Consider the following 20,565-nt stretch of genomic DNA (forward strand, 5'->3'; position numbering starts at 1 on the left):
GAAAACAAGGTAATGAAACATAAAAACAGGCAGGGAGCTGACTCGCTTAGAAACAACTCAGAAGCAGTTAAGGACTACAGAGGTAAGCGCAGGGCAGGTGTGTAGGTGCGTAAATGAGGGAGAGGCACTGATTGGGGGAGTAAGAAAAGTTAAGTGAAACTAATCAGGGAGGGGCTGACAAAGACTGAGGTGGGAAAACACACAAAGACAGGAATTAAAACATGAAACAGTTTAAACATGAATGAACATGACACAAGGAAGAGCACAAAAAGAAAATCTAACAAAGTCCTACAGATAAGACTACAAACAAAAACCCTGGATCATAACACTTTGTGGCCATTTCGAACCTTCTCAGGTTGGTATGCGTCTCTTTGAGTAACAGGTGAAGGCCAGAAGGGCCCCTGATAATTTGGGCCCCTGGGCCTGTACCTGTGACCTGTTCAGTAATCCATCCATGTGTAAAATACTGGGTTACTACTCTACAGCAAAAGTAGAGTGCCTATTATGTAGAACTGCCTCTTTCAGACTAGGCTATAAAGCTATATAATTTTATATGCTTCATATGTGTTTAATATGTGGGTAGAATGTTGATGTGTTTAGCTACTTTATGTGCTTTTGGGTGGTTTAAGCAGCTATTCTATAACCTGATCATGTTTTGTATGTAAAATCTTTATACAAAATAATACAATTAATATATTGCAGCTTTCAGATAAATGTGATGGAGGAAAAAAACATATTTTTTATTTAGTAGGGGAGAAGTATAAAGTAGCATGAAATGAAAATGCTCAGGTAAAGTGCAAGCGTTTAAATCAATTCTAAACTTCAGGGGACCTAATAGGGACCCCAGCATGAAGCTATATATGAGACAAGTGGCCTAATTTCTAAACAACATGGTCCTGGAGTGCCTGTGCAGTCACACTTGTTACGCTGATGTCTGTAGATGATGATCATTATGAATCCACACAAACAGCTTAGATTTCTTTTTATTTGCAGAATAGAAATTATCCATATCAGTTTTTCATGCTTTTATTTTTCATACAGCAGCTATGTTATGGGGACTTGAAGAAAAATAGCATTTTTTTTAACATTATACAGAAGGTCACAGTAGCAAGTGTCATTTATTAAGTCAGTGAAACACCTAATAAAATAGTGCTTCGGTCATAAATTCCATGTTAATATAATATTGCAACATTAACCAATGACAGTTAAGTATACCTGGGTATAACAAATTACACTGAGGACATACATTTGAGTCATAAGTACATTTTAACAAAAGGACTACAGCACATCCAAGATGTGACATCAGTTTTAAAAAAGTCATTTCTGTATTATGTATAGACCCCTTAATGGCTTGTGTTGTACAAAAGTGCGTACCAGTCAACATCCAGTGGATTCACAGTCAGTAAAATACAGTTTTACTTCTATTTTAATCCAAATGTCTCCAAATTTAAAAAGAAGTGACTGAGTAAAATGTGTGTAAAATCATTAATATGATAAATGTTTTCAGAAGCTTGAGCTGCACAGCTTTAATGTAAACTGCTTAAACATACAGCTTTTCTTAGCTATTCCTCGACTTCTTTCATCCTGGCACCACAAAGAATGGCGTCCCTTACAGGGTGAACAGGACTCATTAAAACATACTGGTGTTAGTGCAACACGGTGATCTTGTCTGTCACTTTTGGCACAAGAGATCGCCACACCTAAGACACCGCACCACACCCTTTTCTGCATTCCTTTTCTGAGGTGACACTCCAACGATTGCAGCGCTTTTAAATCCTCATGTAGACTGTGCCTTGAGGAATAAAATGCAGGGAGTGTCTATTGGGATCTATGTGCACCAGCTTTGTGCAGCTGTTTTGGAAAATATTGCAGCTTTTAAACTCTGTCTGTAGTGTTATGTCTTTTTTGGTACTTTCTGCATTTGACACACACACATGACACGCTTGCTGACACCCAGACACTCCCAACATTACTAATCCGTCTGGCTGTTGAGGCAACTGCTAATCCTCTATTACTTCCCTAAATTTTGTTTGGTTATCTTACCAGGTCAAAGACTTGCATGTCACAGGCTACAACCATTGATCTTTTCACTTCCTGTTTCCCTGTAGTCCTTCCTCTTTCAAGCGGTCGACTATGTTTTCCCGTATTTCATGCTTTGACTTTTTCTGAGGATGGCATTGTAATGCAGGTGATTCAGTTTTTCAGCCTTTCAGCACCTTTTCTTTCAGCAGGTCCAAGATGACCTGCCTCTCTTGGCTCTCCAGCTCAAATCTCCGCTCCCTCTCTTTTCTTTCAGCTCCCAGACGTTCCCTCTCCAGAGTGATCTTACCTGAGAGGGAAACAAATGGAAATCAAATCTGTAGGTCAGGGCACCTTAGGTCAGGGCACCTTGAGGATGATGGCAACATAACAGTTTTAAGAAAATCTTGACCCTTTTTAGCTGACATCATTACCTCACTGATTCTTTAAGTGTAATGTTTTAACATGGCAGCCAGGTCACAAACTTTCTCATTTTACAGCTAAACAGTACACAAAATACTTCCCAGGAAGGGACTGACATGATTGACAGCTGCAATCTCTGAAAATGACCTGTGATTGGCCAAATTCTCCCGTCCTGGCCTGGAGTTTATAAAGCCTGAAAACAGAGCCAAGTAAAGGTGCAGAAGTCTAGTGTTCTGTAAGGTTATTATGAGATATTTGCTAAGTGACGCAAAATTAAACTGCCTACCCCAGCTTTAATTTAGCCTGGCTCCAGACCCTTGTCTCAGATTTTTAAAATGAAATGGAAATTCAGAATGATAATAAAGCAATTTTCAATTCAAACTTCATTAGAATTTTGCCTAGGGGGGCGACGGTGGCTTAGTGGTAGAGCAGGCGCCTCATGTACAAGGCTGTTGTCGCAGTGACCCGGGTTCGAGTCCAGCCTGTGGTCCTCTGCTGCATGTCACTCCCTCTCTCTCTCCCCCTTTCACACTTGTCTGTCCTATCGATTAAAGGCTAAAAAATGTCCCAAAAATATCTTTAAAAAAGAATTTTGTCTAGGATGGAAAAAACACAACAATTAAAATATAGTGAAAATTAGTACCATAAAAACTTGATCAGAAACGTCTATAACAAATGCTTGATAACAAGCATCCTGTCAAGTATTTTGTGTTTTGTGAAAATCTACCTTGCAGGATAGAAATATTCACCGGAACGGAAAACCATAACATAGCTGTGACGAACAATTGGTTTGAATTTAAGGGTTGATTTCACACTACTCTTTTATGAAAATCTTACTCCTTTGAATCTCTAGCTCTTCCCGGCGCAGGGCAAGTTCCTCCTCCCGCAGCCGCTGCTCCGCCTCTGAGCGTTTCTCCAGGAAGCTGAGAATCTCAGAGTAGGTCTGGCAGCAGCACTGGCAGGGCCGCTTGGCTGTGGGCGCCGCTGAAAGCTCTGCCATTTCCTCGCGATCTTCTTCTGGTTCTGCTGTGACAGTAATTATGTAAAAATGTACCCATTTCCAAAGGGAGCAGTGCAACACCACAGCAACATCCACAGAGCTGGCAGGGATTCATTGCTGAAGGACACTTGAGAAGGGCAAATACTTGCTTACACAGGCGCTTGAACTTGAAATTGAGAGCTGGCGTTGAGGGGTTTGAGCTTTGCTCCATCAAAGTTGGTATTTTGAGTAGAAAACACTTACACCTCTGAAGACTTCTCCATAAAAGCAAAACAAAATACATTTCAAGCAAGTTAATGTTTCACGCTTTAAAGACTTAATACCCAAACCCAGTGGTGCAAAATGGATGAACGTGATCAAATCTCCTACTCCCTCACAAGATATTAATGATGCTACCTAATGCACTGCATTACCAGTATATTTTACTATGCCAGGAAACAATTATGCAGTATTTGGGACTCCAGTGTGGTTGGCAGTGTCTTTCATTACATGCACATTACCTACTGAGTCATATTCCATAATTAAACAAGATATGATTAGTCTGTCAGCAGGACGTAATGACTGAGAGGGAATGACCTTGGGGGTAATATGAACACATTTACTTTAACTATCAAGTGACAGATTGTTGTCATGTGTGAATGTGTTTTTACCTGCAGTGGGTGCTTGTGTGATGGTGATGTTGGGTTTGTCCTGCTCTGGTAGAGACAGTTCTTCTATGGCTCGCTTTCTCAGTTCATCATCCTGAAAGAGATCAGGACAAGATGAAATACCTCTTCTACAACAATAAGAGCAAGGAAAAAGAGGATAATGAGCGCCGGCAGCAACTGTTACCAACAGCAGCAGTAGAAGTTGTTACAGCAATAGCAGTATTAGAGTAGTTGTAGCAGCAGTGATAGTGTTAGCGGTGCTGTATAAGCAGTTGGCTTGTCACTGAATGCCACCAAGAGGTAGAAAAGGGAAGTGGTTGAGTAGATACAGAGAACAAAATATCTGCTGACTTGGATGTCCACTTTCCCAGCTATAGCCTCAGTTCCAGTAAACTGTTAGAAAAGATAATCGCCAGCACAGGCAGAAAAAATGTACATCGACTGTAGTATTTTCATGAGACAATGGGCATCCTGACTCTATAAAAAAGGTGCAAAGTAAGCTAAAAACATGTGGTGGAAGAAGCATTTAGGTGTTTTAAAGGAAAAGTACTAATGCAACACTGTGGAAATATTCCACTATGAATAGAAGCCATGCATTCACAACCTTACTGACATTAACATATGTAAGTATTTTCAGCAAAAGTACTCATTATGCTTTAAAGGTGCCCTGTCAGTGTTTTACTATCATATCTGATGTTTTTGGATTAATATTACTGTTGTTTTAATGTATAAGCTGCATTTTACTATTTGGCTTAATCTACAGCAATGCATCATGTTCTACAAGAGCTCATAATGTTTGTAGCATCACTGACCTGTGAGAACCATGATTCTCTTAAAAGTCGCTTTTTCATGGTGTCAGAAAAAATTTCAGCTTTGTTACGATGGTGCATTTTCAACATAATCCAAGAGGGGTTTTAAATGGTTTATTTAGCTTAAGAAGTGGAAGAGTCATCTCAACCCATATAGGAAGAGTTCACCCTTCAGTTTATTACAAGAGTTCAAAAACATACATTGTTTTTGAACAGGAAGGGTATGAAAAACTGTCTGAAAAGAAACTAAAGCTGTTAGACACATGTAGTGGAGTAAAAACTACAGTATTTACCCCTGAGATGTAGCGGAGTAGAAATATAAAGTTCGTAAAATAGAAATACTTAAATAAATTTAAGTTGAATCACCTCAAAATGTGTACTTAAGTGCAGTGCTTGAGCAAATGTACTTACTTACATTCCACCACTGCATTATCATAAATATAATTTCAGAAAATATAGCTGTACTTTTGGTTCACAAAGGGTCACACAATATATATGAAGGTTAAAGAGATGATTATTGAGACAGGAAAGAAGAGAAAAAAAGCACTATATTTGTATTGTCTTAGGGGAAATTTCTCTTAACACATTTTTTCATGTGAAACAACAAATACTCTTGCTTCTTCTGTCTTGTAAAGATTATTCAGGAGAAGTAACACTTTGGTAAAACTGCTCACTACTTCAAACTCATGACAAGGGGCTGAAAACTGACACTCATTTCATTTTAAAGGGCCTGTGTGTAAAATGGGTTGAAAACAGTGACATCAGTGGTCAAATTCTAGATTGCAGGGCTCACTCACTCACCCCTCCCGTCGGGTAAATGACAGTGGCCTCGTTTGGACAAAAAGCCTTGTGCACGAGTTTTTCAGTAGGTCTGTCTAGTGAGGTGAATGTTTATTTAGAAATCTAAACCATGTTACGATATTGTAATGAATCCCTCACAAGCAGGAGACCAGAGGAGCGTTCGGGAAAAAGGCCAGTTTATTTGAGCACTCCAAAAACTCCGGTAACACTCCACTCCGTCCCAAACTCTGACTCTTCTAGCGTAACACACACACTTCATAACTTTACACACATACTCGTTTACCATACTGAATGGGGACCCCCTCCCCTCTCTGCTCCACTAATCTCCAGCCCGCACACTGACTGACAGCGTAGCCTGTAAACAGAGCTCAGCTGTTCATTTAACCTAGCAATATCTCCGGACTATAGTAGCTGCAATGGACGACTTCGAACACGATTTTGAAGAGTTTCTTGTAGCGGACACAGATCCAGAGCCATACCTGTTTGAGCCGGAGCATACAGATGAGGAACTCCATGTGTTTGATGCTGAGCGGGCAAGAAGAGAGGCTGAATGCACAGAATGGGATTCGGTGCTACCATCGTTGGGGAGATATATCATCAGGAGGAAAAGCGCAGAGAGTGCATCACAAGGAGTGAAGTTGCGTCTTCTTTTTCTCGCAGATGACGGTTCGGGTTCATTCTCTCCTGTTGCGTGGTAAGTGTGGTCCATTCACAAACTTTATAACTAAAACAACTTTTCACTACTCTCTACCTACGAACTACTAACACTCTCTGCTGTTTCCTCCTCCTCCTTCCTTCGTCCTGCTGTCTTTGTTGGTTCATTTATACACGCGAAACACGTTCTGTGGCTGGCTGGATTGTCCGCTCGGTCTGCCGTACATACATGGCGGCGCAAGATGGCGACCTCTCTAAAGCAAGGCCCTTGCTATATATATGTATATAAAGCATAATTATAAGGCTACGAAAACCAAACGAATTTTATTTTATAGCGATTATACACTTGTATAAACATATTAATGGGTAGAATATTCAGATTCAGATTCAGATTGACAATAAACCATGCCAAATATTACACACTGGCCCTTTAAGGAGACACAAGCTTGAAATGTTTAGAACCACTGAACAACTGAATAGGCTGTGGTTTAATATCCATGTCGGTCTTTGAAATCAGAACAACTGTTGTTATGAATCTCACACTTTTACTCCAAAGTGCTGCTGACAAGTAAAGTATAAGTGAAAGCTGTAACTTATATGTTTGATCTGCCCCTGTATTCCAGCTCAAGGGCACTACAACGCCTTCTGTAAAGAAACATTTCTTGCCCAAGTGGTGTCACAAAATTTAACCTACTCCTCTCTGCTAACGCAACACCCACCTGGTACTTTGTGTTCTCTCCACTGGCCAGGAGCCCCTTCTCAGCCTCCAGCTCCAAAACCTCATGGAGCAGATCTTCCTTTTGGGCGTACAACCTCTCTGTTCCAAATCTGAGTACACCAAAAGCACACTCACATTTAAAGAATGCTTCACCCATAAAATGACCCTTGGTATATCAATTATTCATCACAGTTACTTTGAATTTGTTAAGGAAACTTTGTTTTCTTGCATACCACCACTGTGAACGGAGAATCCAAAAAAGCAAAGATTCTTCATAAATTAAGTGTGTATCCAATGTTTTGATATAATTTTGCTGTTGCTGAATGCTAACCCTGATTGCTTAAATTCATAAGAAATGTTCGCCTCTTTTGGATTCTCCAGCCACTGTGGAGGCACACAAGAAAAGAACGTTTTCTTTACGGATTCAAGGAATGTGACTAACTGATACAGAAATGATCATTTTGTTTTCCTTTAAACTTATGTTTCTTTCTGGTTAGGCCAAGCACAACTACAAGTCAGCATACATCCAATTCAGTGACATTATTTCCTCAAGCAACAGTCCAGTTAGCTCCTAGTGAGCGAACCAACCTGCGCAGACTGGGAAAGTCTTGCTTCTTGTAGTAATCCAGCAGCAGCATGGTCCTCTCCCTGCACCTCCTGGCATCTACCTCAAAGTTCTCATCTTGGAGGGCTGCAGTGATGATCTCCCCCACTCGGGCCCAGATCCGTCCTGATGAAGATGAAAAAGTTCAGGCACATGTAAATATACAGTATGTAGCTCATGAATACAGGGAAGTGTCATGTTTTCCCTTTGACTGGTCTTTCTGGCTGTTATGCGATGGATTTCTGTTGAATGTCTGTTGAACACAATTACTGTTTAAGGTAAGAGGAGATTGTAAAGATGCTATTAATGTTTTGGATAGGTAGTGTCCCTGGATTAAATGTCATTGTAGCTCCACTAGAAATATTGTGATGTAGTGTCATAATGATACTTGCATTTCTAACTTCAATGCAATATCTTGAGAAATGTCAATATCCGATACCATTTTTGATACTACAGGGAAAAACTGACATTGAGGGCATACAAGTGAAACATAATAAGGCTACAACATGATAACGGCAACTTTTCTTTTCTTGGTTAGTAGCAGAAAACAGCAGAATGACTGCAGAAAACATTACCATATAACAGAGAGCGAGAAAGTGAGCTGGTACCGGTGTATTGATACTGTTGAAAATGAGTACTGAAACCGTTTAAAGCATTCAGAATCCATATGTATCAATAAATCAATATTTTTGACAACTGATGGCACCACACATTGCCCCCATTTGTCAAGCAGGAACTGCAGCTCTCTGCATCTACAGAGTAGCTTATGGAAGTGTTTTCAGGCAGATTGGTCCTTTAGAAACAGGACTAACCTGGCTCTTTGGAAGCAAAGGGGTTCTGGGCTATAACCTCCCGCAGAAGGATGATGTCGTGCCTTGCTGAAAAACGCACCTGGCGCTTTCGTGGGGTCGTGGAAGGGCCGGCGAGGGAAAAACCTAAAATTGGGAATAGAACAGAACACAATAAAATAGAACTGATACAGCCTAAAAGTATGTTGAAACACACTGAGGTGAGATGATACATCAGGAAACCATCATTCACTCAGAGGGTCGTTCAGAACTGCTCTGACCTTCTTAAAAAGGGAACAAATAAATTATATCCCATAATCACATTATTATTGTTATTATTACCATCAGCATTATCAGCATTAGAACTATCAAGTCCCGCTTGGGCATATGTTACTGCTGAACCCACTGTTACCTTGGTAACCAAGTGTTATAATTGGACCAAGACCATTACACTTCCTGGATAAGACTGCAAGCATAATTAAACTGACCTATGTCAGGTGAACATGGGGTCATTAGAGAAATACTCAGTGGATCATGTAATTACATGTTATTACCATGCATATGACTAACTAACCACATGGTTAAGTTCATTTCGTTGTCTTAGTACTTGGACTCTGTGCCATGACAATAAAGTTGAATCTAATGTTATCTGATCTATCTAATGATTGGGAACAGACATGGCCTGTGTTTTGGTGCAGAGAGGTAAAAGGTGGCAGCAGTTTTTCAGTTGCAGAACTGCTGTTAGACAGATGACAGCAGCTCTGTCACTGCTGTGCTCCACACTGTGCACAAGTGCAGGCAGCCGGTCGCCTGCAGCTACAAGAATGCCTACACAGAACCGAGACAAATAGCCTGTAAAGCTGTGGTAGCCCTACAGAGGCTACAGCACGTTCAATGCCTAAACTACGCGTCAGAGGAGGAGGAGGAGCATTTTGCGCACGAACCGAGAGAAGCACCAAACGCCGTTAAGGAGATGTTAATATAAGTGGTTTGAAAGGCGCGTGAGACGTGGAGGCGGTAAGGTATCTCACCGTTGTTGATCGGCACTTCCACAACTACCCGGTCCATGTTTCTGTTTGGTGCATCCGGGAACCGCCTGACGCGCGCAGCACACGTCCAGTCACCAGTACAGGTTCCCTACTGACGTGTAGCTCAACTTGGCGGAGAATCAGGATCTGGCACAACGGAGGTAACGCTCTGCACTTTTAGTTGCACTTAGTCCGTATGACCACAAGATGGAGCCAGAGAACTGCTGACCCCAAAGAGGCTAGCGTGCCATGGTGTGAGGACAACTATGATGTTGGAGTGGGGAGCATTTTCCACAGCACAGATGTTCCATAGAGTGGCTCAGCACTCAGAGAAAATAGCTACCAGGAAGTGGACAAACTGGCATTGGTTACACAGTTTTTCCTATTTTTTTTCTACCATATGCAAATACAAGTAATGAACAGTCTAATACATTTCAATATTCTGCAAAAAGTGAAAACTTTAATGAACAACTGGAAGCAGGAAACCGTACATAAAGGCCAAAATGACTTACGCATTTGAAGTAAGGCGATAGTCACAGTAGAATCCCTCAAAACATAATGAAAATAAAAATACCTAAAACTTCAATTCAAAGCCTAGTCCTAATTAAACGCCTAGTCCCTTTTCCTTGTGTGGTGTGGCTACACATTTTGACAAATAAAGGCTTGTCTCAATTAGACGCCCAGTCTGTTTGACAAGCAGTTCATTATACTAGTTCTTTGGATGTATAAAACAGGGCTGTTGACTACCCACTTGAGCTATCTGTTTAGATCGCACAATCAAATATAAATATTTAAACTTTTGTCAGTATGGATATGCTGCACACAACGTGAGCTTGGTTAGATTCTCCACAATTCAATCGTTGAGTTCATTTTGCTGAAACCAAGAGCACCAGAGAAGACCATAATTCGGGTATATGAACGGGTATGACGAAGAAACAAGTGGTGATTCCCTTCCTCTGAAGCATCCCATTCCTCAATTACCCCATACGTTATTCATATTCCTTTAGTCCGCAAGGGCCCACTGTTGAAAAGAATCAAAGGGGTTTTCCATGAAAATTAATCAAAGTTATGAATATCGTTTTAATGACTGAATGGACTGAAACCAAATGCTAACTTGTGTTTAGGAACTCAGTCTAATCATTGTTGTGACCTGTGTGTTCCTTCAGTAGCTATGCATTTATCACCCAGAGGTTCAAATTTTGTCAAAAGATTTAAACTCTGAGAAAAACAAGGTGCATTAATATTTTTGGACTGATTGTGTGTTTGAGAGACAGAAAAACACAATCCCTGGGAGAGTCATTCTAGGGAACATTTGCGACCAGATGTCAAGCCAAGTCAATATTATTTATATAGCTCAAAATCACAAATCTGTCCTGTGAGTCATATTCGTGCTCACTCTCAACTCCGACAAGCTACTGCATCTCTCCTGTGGAGTTTTGTTTACAGCAGTGCTTTTCTTCACACCAGCTCCTTCCATGCGCTTTTCTTTTACTTTTGACATTTAACCTCCTGATTTCCAGGCAGGGTCAGTGTGATATTCAGACACAACAAGTGTTAAAAACTTAAATATGTTTGGACAATGTATTGCCTGTATATGCAGGTGAAAAGCATACAAGGTCTTGTAAACAGTGTTTAGCATTATCTGACCACTAGGTGTCCCCCACATGAGTAAAAATACTTATACCACTCTATTATTTGTCTGATGACTTCTCAGCCTCGCACCAAACAGAGCTTGTGTTAAATCCATAGCCTTGAGATACCATTAACTCATAATCGCTTTATCTCTGCAGTTTACTTACTTGATTTGCAGTTTGCCTTGTCATCCATCTGCATTCTCCACTTATACATCTTTTCCAACCAATGGGAATGAATACCTATAACTCCCCATTATTCATGCAGGTACCGAGATGTTAATAAATGCTGCAATTTTTGTAGTATGTGCCTACAATTCATCCACTATTGTCCAGTATCCATTAGTGTGCAGTGCACATTTTGAATTAAAATCCCAGAGAAGTGACTGCTTTTGGTATTCACTGAGCAAAAATATTAAATTGAAGATTGTTAACCTTTTCCGCCAGCTTTCATTGAAAGGAAAAAGCTGACTGCTTCAAAGAAGGAGCGAAAGATGCTGACTTGGGCTCAGATTCTGGATGCTTCTTTGTCTTTGAATGTTAGGTTGCAAAATAAGAAAACACATATTATTGATCAACAGATCCTTAAAACATACAGCTCATCCTGACTGCTGTGAATAGTTTGGAGGCTCATAGATACTGTGAAGGTGTAACTGTGATGTTCAGCTCACTGATAGATATTATTATATAGATAGATATTGATTGTCAACAAAGATACATTCATTTTGTTCATGTCAGGTCAGTACCATAGTGACAGACAATACAATCGTATTTTATATTTAAATTCATACCTCTATCACAAGGTCATTAAATTCATACCTCTATCACATCCCTAATGTGTTCTTTGCTTTAGCACAAAGTGACTCATTGTAATTTTAACTTGTGGCAATTACTTGTTGCTTCTGAAGTTATTCTGCAACCATCCGATATTATATCCAGGTATCCCGTCACACCTTCAGAGCAACTTTGAGATCAAACAGCACATGCATGTACTTTGTCACTGCTTTTTTCCCCCTTGAGTTCTGGACCACCAATATTCAAATATGCTCGAAATGCCCCCATCAATTTGTTGATTATTTCATCACTGTACATATAGACAGTGCATGCAGTGCGATTGCACTGGGGACCCTGGGGTGGAAGAGCCCGTATAGAGACTGGGTGCTTGCAAGTGATCTGTACAGTATTTCTTGGAACTATACTTGTGTTTATAGATAAATGATAAATAAAGAACATTATTAAATTCAAAATGGAGCCATTTGCTATATTTATCATCAAAAAGGCAAACCCATCTGCATCATGGTTTCTTTTTTGTAAATAGTCAGTAGCTATCTAAAACAAAACTATATGCTTTTTTTTAATATGAGCTATACAGTCTATAAATATACTACAAAAACTATTCTATAACATGATACATTTCCTATTCTCTTTGATATTTTTGCCAGATATAAAATGATGATTGCTGGGTAATATGTATGTTGATGTTGTCTCGCTTTGTGTCAAGACAATACATCCACAATAGCTTGCATGAGGGCCCATCGTCTTAGTGTGCGCTGGGGCCCATCGTAACTTCCTTACCAACACATTTTTACTCCGACCTCGTCATATATTGACATTTTGGTCATGGACTTTCCACGTCCACATACTACGTGCAAGGTACCCTGGGTCGTTGGTTGTTGACGTTCTGGGACAACGTGTCAAGTTCTGCTTGTTACGCACATTGTCTTTTTTCAAAATACACTTCTGTTTTCACAGGAAATTTAACATTTACATAGTCTCTTTCAAAATAAATGCACTACGTTGGTACAACACCGCAAATTTATGTCTTTTTTCCTTCAACAACAAACACGTGGTTGGGTTTAGGAAAAAAGAACAGGGTTTGGCTTTAGAATCTTACAGCACACGAACACCGCTCTCTTGGGTGAAGGTTGGTGTTTGTTAGACCCGTCCATCACCCCTCATGACCACCCCATCCAGACCTTAACCAACTTAACTTTCGTCCCTGTCCTGCCGCGTTTCCCCTGACATCGCTGCCAGGCATAACGCCATAACGGCAACCTACCACATATCATGCCGATGTTACAGGACGCCTTTTTTCGTTGGTTTCTGATGCCACAAGTCACTGCCCAAGCGCCGGATTTTGATGACTTCGCAGTGAGGCCGGGCTCTCCTTACGCCATTGGTACCACTGTACACTTCTTTTCAGACAGGAAATCCATACAAGGTAGCATTAACATCAATTCATCATTTTGTAACAGAATTGTTATTGTGGAAATATAATACTTTGCCAAAGAAGTGTCAGTAATTTTGTGGGGTAGAAACAATCATTTTTGGGAAAAGAGGCCAATTTGTGAGTGCTTATCAATCAACTGACAATAATGTTGTCTATAATAGCCCAGTTACCTGCAGTTAATTATGTATTCATATAGTGTACTGTATTGAATATTAAATTAGTTTTTGATTTAGGTTTTTTTCAGGGGGCACATTTAGTCCCCCCCCAGTGCTGACTTCATGGCTACAGCCTTGGACTGGCAAATATTTAAAACAGCCTCTTCAATGAACATCTGTTTTGGAGGTTGGAATAAAAATCCCATAAATCCTGTGCTGGACAGCAGCATGCTTTACCTCCACTTAGTAGTTCCCCCTGCAGCGCTCATCTGTTTATTAAACATTCAGGTCATAGCTGCTGATGTGTATATTACATATTTATTTGGTTTAGTTGCAGTCTGTCGGAAACACCCCCTGCAGTTAATATGATTATATTTTAGGCATGTAGCCAAAGATACGTGACCTGTGATGAATGCCTGAACAAAAATAACTCCTTCATCATGGGTGAAGGGGGCAAAACCAGGAGCCTTTGTCTCTTCAGGAGTCATATACAAATAAGCCATACCAAGGTGAGAAACTCAGGAGAAAATTAAATGACGAGGACACAAAGGTGAGAAGAAAGATGTTTCTAAGGATAAGAGTCTTCTGGTTATAATCCTGGCATGCAGCTGCTCACACACACACACACACACACACACACACTCTGCCACTGCTACTTTCGCATTTTTCTGAGCAAACACACATTTGCCTGACATAATGAGAGGGAGATAAGCATGGGGAGCAGACCCGGGACCTGGCAAGCTGCTACATCGTAATCATTTGATTATTTGGTTAGAGATGCCGGGGGAGTGTTTTGAGGACACATTTGGAGGGAGCGAGGAGGGAAAGCAGAGAGACGGAGAGAGAGAAAGCATGGAGGAAGGATTGACTGGGGCATGAGTCAGAGTTGCTTCTTTTTTCGACAGAGAGGAAATCAGCTTTGTTTCCTGTATTGGTGACTTTAGGAGAGAGTTAATGGAACATGGCAAGGCTTCAAGTAAAGGCACTAGTTCTGCCCACGCTCTCATTACCGGTTAGTGTGATTTTGAGTGTTGCTGCTATTTAGAAACCCTGAAGATAGAGGCTGGACACGAATGAGAAACAGTTTGTCGATTTAATGACAGAGGGTGTTGAGACAAAGTAAGGAAGGTGTATTAAATCTGATTGACTGTCACAACAATCATCAGACTCTGTGATTACACAGTACAAATCATCACCATGGTTATGCACATGAAAGAATAGAAAGCGGGCAGGCTCCAGCTGCCTGCACACCAGCAGCTGGTGTTCTCGGTGCTCAGATGTCAGTGGATTGTTAATTAGCCAGGACATGCAGTCCTGGTCCTGCGAGGATCAAAGAACTTTTACAGTTAATGCTTCAGAGCAGATCGACCTCCCGAGATCAACACCAAGAGTTTTTTTCCTCGTAGCAACAATCTGTCAAACTGCCAAATTGCCTCCTCCCAAAAAAGCATGTTTCTGCTTTTGGACACAATTTTTGTGATATTTGGCAGCATTATTATTTTGTTTGGGAAATTATAAACTTTTAATGGAGGATATACTTTCAGTTGCAGTACTACTACTTCTAATATTACAATGTACTAAAGTTCTACGTGTGGTTTGTGCAAGTGGCTTTACGGCCTGTACCCAAGCAGAAGCCATTGCTTGACTGCTGTGTGTAGGTACAATCAATATCAAACACTGCACTGTTTCTCAATTTCATTACTTTCAAATGTATTTTTAAAAAAAAACAGCTGACCACCAATGTCTTTTGACGTTGATATCTCAGGACAGAGTCTAACGCCAATGTCAATTGATGTAGAATACTGATGACAAATGACATAGATATTTTCTGGTCATATCTCACTGTTCCCCAGTTACTGTCTTTGCATTACTCTTCTGCTCTTTCGGTATTAGTCTCTCTTAATTTGCTCTTAAGGATCCAAAGTTGCTGAGATGAGACTGGGTGGCAGGTTATGCTAGAGTTAAATGAAGCCTTTAAGATAAAATGCTGGCTACATTTTAACATCCATGCTGGCTCTGGTAGTGCTCCTTTGGTGGTCTGCTTGGATTAGAACCAGCTTTTCACGGCTCTTTGCATTGCCCAAAGTATAGATTAATGCAATGGATTGTTTTTGCCTATGGGGCTGTTGCTCTGTTAAGATCCCCTTGCTCTTGAATTTTGTGCTGTACTGTGCATCTCTGGTCCTCTGTCTCTTCCTTTGTTCACTCTTAAACCGGTCTTCAGATGCTGGAGTTGCTGAGTTTCAGGCTGGAGTTTGGTTGGCTGGCTGGATGAAACTTCTTCAGAACAGGTCAGTATGGTACATGCATATAATCAAATGTGAGAAAAGTTGTATTAATAATTTGTAGTGTTGAATTTTGGAAAGCTAGTCTGCTGGTATTCCCAGTGGAAACATCGTTTTTATGGTGGGGGGTGTGATGACCCCACCGCTCCACTCATTATAAACTCGTCTCGTCTCTCATCCTTGTTGCAGCCTAAGAGCTGGTTAACAGTTGTGTTGATAAGTAACCAAAGTCCAGCATCTTCCAAATGTCTCATGCCAAAGTCATCTTGACCTAAGGTATGGGGAACAAAACCCAGCGTCATAATGTGAACGCCTACATTTAAAATACAGCAGCTCAATTTTCATTCCAACCAAAATTTAATGGTGACATCATTCTGACGTCTGGTGTGAGCAGTGAAACTAAAATGTAATATCAGTCTTATGTAGGTAGGTAGGTAGGTATATCACTGTTGATCACTACAGTTTTTTGTCATAAAACCATAAAAAATATGGTATAGTAGATCATAAAAAGAGTCATAGTGTGTGCACTTGGCCTTCAATCATGAGCTGGCTCCCTGAAATGGAACTCAGTCATCAAACTTTTAGAACACCTGATCTAACTTGCTCAGTTTAGCTGTTAAGTTTCCAAAGAATTTCTCCTTTGGGAAATTCCCTTCAGACCTCCCATAAAACGGGTCACACAGCCCTAAATCAACTGTGTACTTTTGAGATGATGTAGTTTGTGGTTTTGTTGAAATGTATTAGGTTACACAGAGACCCTCACTGAGATATATGGAGTGGACATTAAAATAGAAACACACCATAACAGCACCTCAAACTGCAGCCTCCAAAGTGACCATAGAGTTGAATCAATAGCGTCATATCAGACACAGAGATGCAGATTAAAAAGATTATACTCTGTAACACAGAAATTTACATAATATCCACATTAAAATTTCAATGGATTTCAAAAAGATTAGTCATGTGCAGTATAAAAGGAAAAGTATTGTTTAGTCCCAAAATATGCACCCAACAGAGCCACCACATTTGTTTCTAAGAAGCAGAAAAACACAAGAACAGGGAGCACACTCCCAGATAAAAGTAAAAAATAAGAAAAGAAAGAAGTACATTAAGCAAAAAGTATGTATGTTTGTATGATTGGTTAATATTTAGGCAATGGGCTGCTTTTTTTTAAAATAATTCAGTGAGGTCTGAGAGCCCTCAGGCCATCACACAATCCAACTGCAATTTTGAATTATTATATATTTTAGATGAGGCTTCAAGTTTGTCCATCTTCAATGATTATTTTCACATTTCAATATTCATCAGGCTGCTGAGTTTTGTGGTAGCATTTCCCCTTTGTTCTTTGCACATCAACTAATGGACGTGCTGAATGTCAGTGAGCATTAACAAACGCAGATCAAAGAAAGGAAGTCATGACATAGCTTATTATCTGCAAAAAGCTATAGGCAAAAAGACAGGCGTAGAAGTATCATCTCATCTGCCTCATGATGGGGAGATAAATTTGATAAATAACATACAGTATGTGGTTATTGTGATCATGTGCGCATGTTTAGTTTCTGCTTCCTGTGTCATATTTTGTGCTTGCGGTATCCATAGCAACGAGTAGGGTGAGGAGGTCTTTGACATTTGACTGTTTAATTCAGTCTTACTCTTCTGTTTCCTTGCAGAGTCATGCAGACATACTGAGCACTTCATTCACTGTGAGATTACATAAAACTACAGTCTGAGGGCTGAGTTTTCAAATTTGGATTCAGCAAGTGTCTTCCTGAAGGACAATTGAGCAGGCGGAGCAGATGTCTTCTCACAGGCAGCTTCCTCCCATTACATCCAGTTAGGAAAGAAACCATTAACCATTAAATCACTGATAAAAGGCAACTGATAACTGCTGACTATCAAATTCAGTTATGAAAACTTTAAATGTTAAACTTTAAATTCTGTAGAATTTTTGTACATGTGCAGCCATGATGTCACATTAGCTACTTTATTAATAACAGAAATTTGCTTTCTCATTGCAAGCTGAGAATACATCTACAAACTTTTGAAAGGCGTGAGATTCAATACATACATGATTTCTGAGTTATAAGAGAAAGAAAGGAAAAGTCAAATAAAAACATTTGAGAAAAATCAAGTAAAGTCTAGGTTAAAGTATATTTTTAAAGCAAAAGATTTGGGGGAAAAGGCTTATTTGCTGTCATGCTGGAAGTCTGATTAATCTGAAGTTAGTACATAGAGGTGATTATCTTAGTGTGGCATTATGACAAGAAGCAGGAGGAAACAGTTAGCCTGGTTCTTCCCAAGGTTGAATATGAAGGCTACCAGCACCACTAAAGCTCACTAATCAATACGTTAAATGTTTGATATTTCACACAAAGTGAAATGTAAAAATGACAAGTTGTGGTTTTACAAAGATTCCCATGTTTGAAATATTTTTTGGGAAACAGCAGGGCCATGCATGCATTACAAGTGCTGGATACTGGATTTGATCACTTGAATGAAAATTTCAGCAAGGCCCTTAGACTTTACATTAGTTTGGTACTGAAAAACTGCAGTTCCTTGAATGACCACTTGAGGCTAGCTCTGGAAGTGAGTCAGCCTCCATAGACACACTTTAAAATGCCCAACTTTACAGCCGAAATGAACGTGTTTACAGTTTGGTAAAGAAAATAGTTTTGGTCAGCATAGATAATTTCAAAATTCAGGACAACTGTACAGCAGTCAATTTTTTATGTATTACTCAAATATTTATATTTCACAAAATCTTAAAGTTACGCATAATTAAGGGGAGGCCACTTTGAGTGACAGGCTAAGCTTCTCAGGCAGATCCATCCCTCACTCCTCCACAGCTCCACCCTCTCCCCCAAATATGATCACTTCGGCTCCAAAACTCCACAAAGGCAATGGCCGAAAGTCTGAAACTGAGGCTTCAAAACAGGAGTCCACAAACCAATGGGTAATATCCCACTAGCTATGTCCATTATTTTACACAGTCTATGCTTAGCAGCAAGACTGATCGGTGCCACCATATCCAGCTGCCTTATCATGGTTGTGTCTAGATGGTAAAACCAGATTTGCATGTATTTATATTTACATGTTTCAAGTGATCACTTTAACTAAACCATGCCCCTAACCCTAACCTTGACCTTTCTGTGCCTAAACCCAACCAGACCTTAACTACAGCATTGTAACACCATAAAAATATCTGGAAATGGCTCGCAAGAGTTTCTCAAATCTAGGGCTACCATTAAGCCACAACCTCTTAATACATCCATGAGCAGACTATGTCGACCTCCCACAGTCTTATAATCACCATGAGGTTACCAGGCAACCAGTTGCAAGTTGACGTGTTAATTAGTGAGCTTTAGAGGTGTCAGTATATGCATATCTTTGAACCAGCCAGGCCAGGCTGTTGTCCCTGCTTCTAGTCTCTCTGGCATCATAATCAACTGACAGCTCAGACTGATATTGATCTTCTCATGTAACTCTAAACAGGAAAAGAAATACTTCCTTAACTGTCAGACTGTCCCTTTAAGAGATGACAATTCTGGATTTTAAGTAGCTACACAAAGACTAGCCTTTGCATTTTAAATTAACTGTAGTGTTTTAGGAGTGAAACAAAAGAGCACAGCAGTGGTTCCCAAATGGTCCAGCCCCAGGGGCCAGATTTCTCCTTCGCCGTTAGTTCGAGATCCCCACAGTTTAATACATTCAGCGTCATACTTGTGTTTGGCCATGTCATCGAGCTGGTTTGCTGTTTCTATCAAGTAGCTGTCTGCTGTTCACTTACTCTATAGCAGGAAGCAGCTCTTCAGAATAAAACTTCTGTGCCGGAAATTTAACATTTAAACTTAACATGTTTGTGAGTCATTGCAGTCCAATCAGAACGGACCTGCAATCCACTTTTGGGCCGCGACCAGTTGGGAGCTACTGGGCTACAGCTGTGCTAGCAGCTCTAAGGGCCAAGACATACCAAACTGACTTCAAAGAACTAGTGGCAACAAAAGCTGACTCTTGCATTGCCTCACGTTGTCTGTGTCTCGGCCAAAAAGTTGCAGATGAACACATCGCAAAGACTACAGGCACATAATGTTCTGTGCCTGTGTGAGAAGGAAATAAGTCGCCATTTCAGCAGACGGCGGTAGTCTGTATTTTTCATTCAAAAAGGGAAACTGGAAGACTGTCTTAATGCTAGTTGGCCAGTTAGCACATTTATAACACAATCAGTGTTGAAAGAACAGAGGAAGGGCCTAGTGAACAACACAAACCCTCACAAAATGTTTCTGCAAAAGAGCTAAAGAAAAATAAACTTACCTTATGTAACAAGTTGTTTTGGTCTCCCTCCCTCTTGACTTTAGCTGTTTGTTTACTTTCCTCACTTCTGTTTCTCGTCTCCTCTACTGAGCTTAACTGCCAATCAAAGTGATTTCATTCAACGACGGGCTCAGCCAACACTGATTTAACATTTTTTTAAAAAAAGCAGACGGGGGATGAGGAGGGCCAACAGTGTAGGACACACCATAGAGACTAGGGCTAGACGCTCACCAACGGCCTAACATTGACCGAAGGCTGACTGTCTGCTTGGTGTGTCAGGGTCTTAAGGCTGTAGTTAGCCTCAACAGTGCTTTAAGTTGATTGCTAATATCAGCATGCTAGCAGGCTAACAATGGCAGTGCTAACATGCAGAAGTGGTATGATGTTTCCCATGTTAACTATCTTATTTAAAAATGGTAGCATGCCAAAATTTGCTAATCAGCACCAAACACAAATCACAGA

At 40.3% G+C, this 20,565-nt stretch overlaps 1 protein-coding gene across 2 annotated transcripts; it reads right to left on the minus strand.

Moving 5' to 3' along the window:
• Nucleotides 1-975: 975 nt before the first annotated feature.
• Nucleotides 976-9,905, minus strand: si:dkey-45d16.4 (scaffold attachment factor B1). 2 transcript variants are annotated; one of them, XM_049572281.1, is made up of 7 exons: nt 9,495-9,905; nt 8,488-8,610; nt 7,660-7,801; nt 7,073-7,181; nt 4,093-4,183; nt 3,280-3,468; nt 976-2,329 (listed from the first exon to the last, which is right to left on the minus strand). In XM_049572281.1, the coding sequence occupies exons 1-7, from the start codon at nt 9,529-9,531 to the stop codon at nt 2,202-2,204; spliced, it is 819 nt and encodes a 272-aa protein (XP_049428238.1). In that variant the 5' UTR covers nt 9,532-9,905; the 3' UTR covers nt 976-2,201. The 2 variants fall into 2 exon arrangements, with proteins under 2 accessions (XP_049428238.1, XP_049428239.1); XM_049572282.1 differs by having other exon boundaries at nt 3,280-3,465; nt 9,495-9,904.
• Nucleotides 9,906-20,565: the final 10,660 nt, after the last annotated feature.

The sequence above is a fragment of the Epinephelus fuscoguttatus genome, linkage group LG3 (assembly GCF_011397635.1).
Source record: "Epinephelus fuscoguttatus linkage group LG3, E.fuscoguttatus.final_Chr_v1".
In the NCBI taxonomy this organism is placed as follows: domain Eukaryota; kingdom Metazoa; phylum Chordata; class Actinopteri; order Perciformes; family Serranidae; genus Epinephelus; species Epinephelus fuscoguttatus.

Coding starts and splice junctions, on each gene's coding strand:
- si:dkey-45d16.4 (XM_049572281.1), bottom strand. CDS start 9,531: ATGGACCGGGTAGTTGTGGAAGTGCCGATCAACAACG. Junction 7,182..7,659: donor GACTTTCCCAGTCTGCGCAG/GTTGGTTCGCTC, acceptor TGGTGTACTCAG/ATTTGGAACAGAGAGGTTGT. Junction 3,469..4,092: donor CACACAAGCACCCACTGCAG/GTAAAAACACAT, acceptor TTACTGTCACAG/CAGAACCAGAAGAAGATCGC.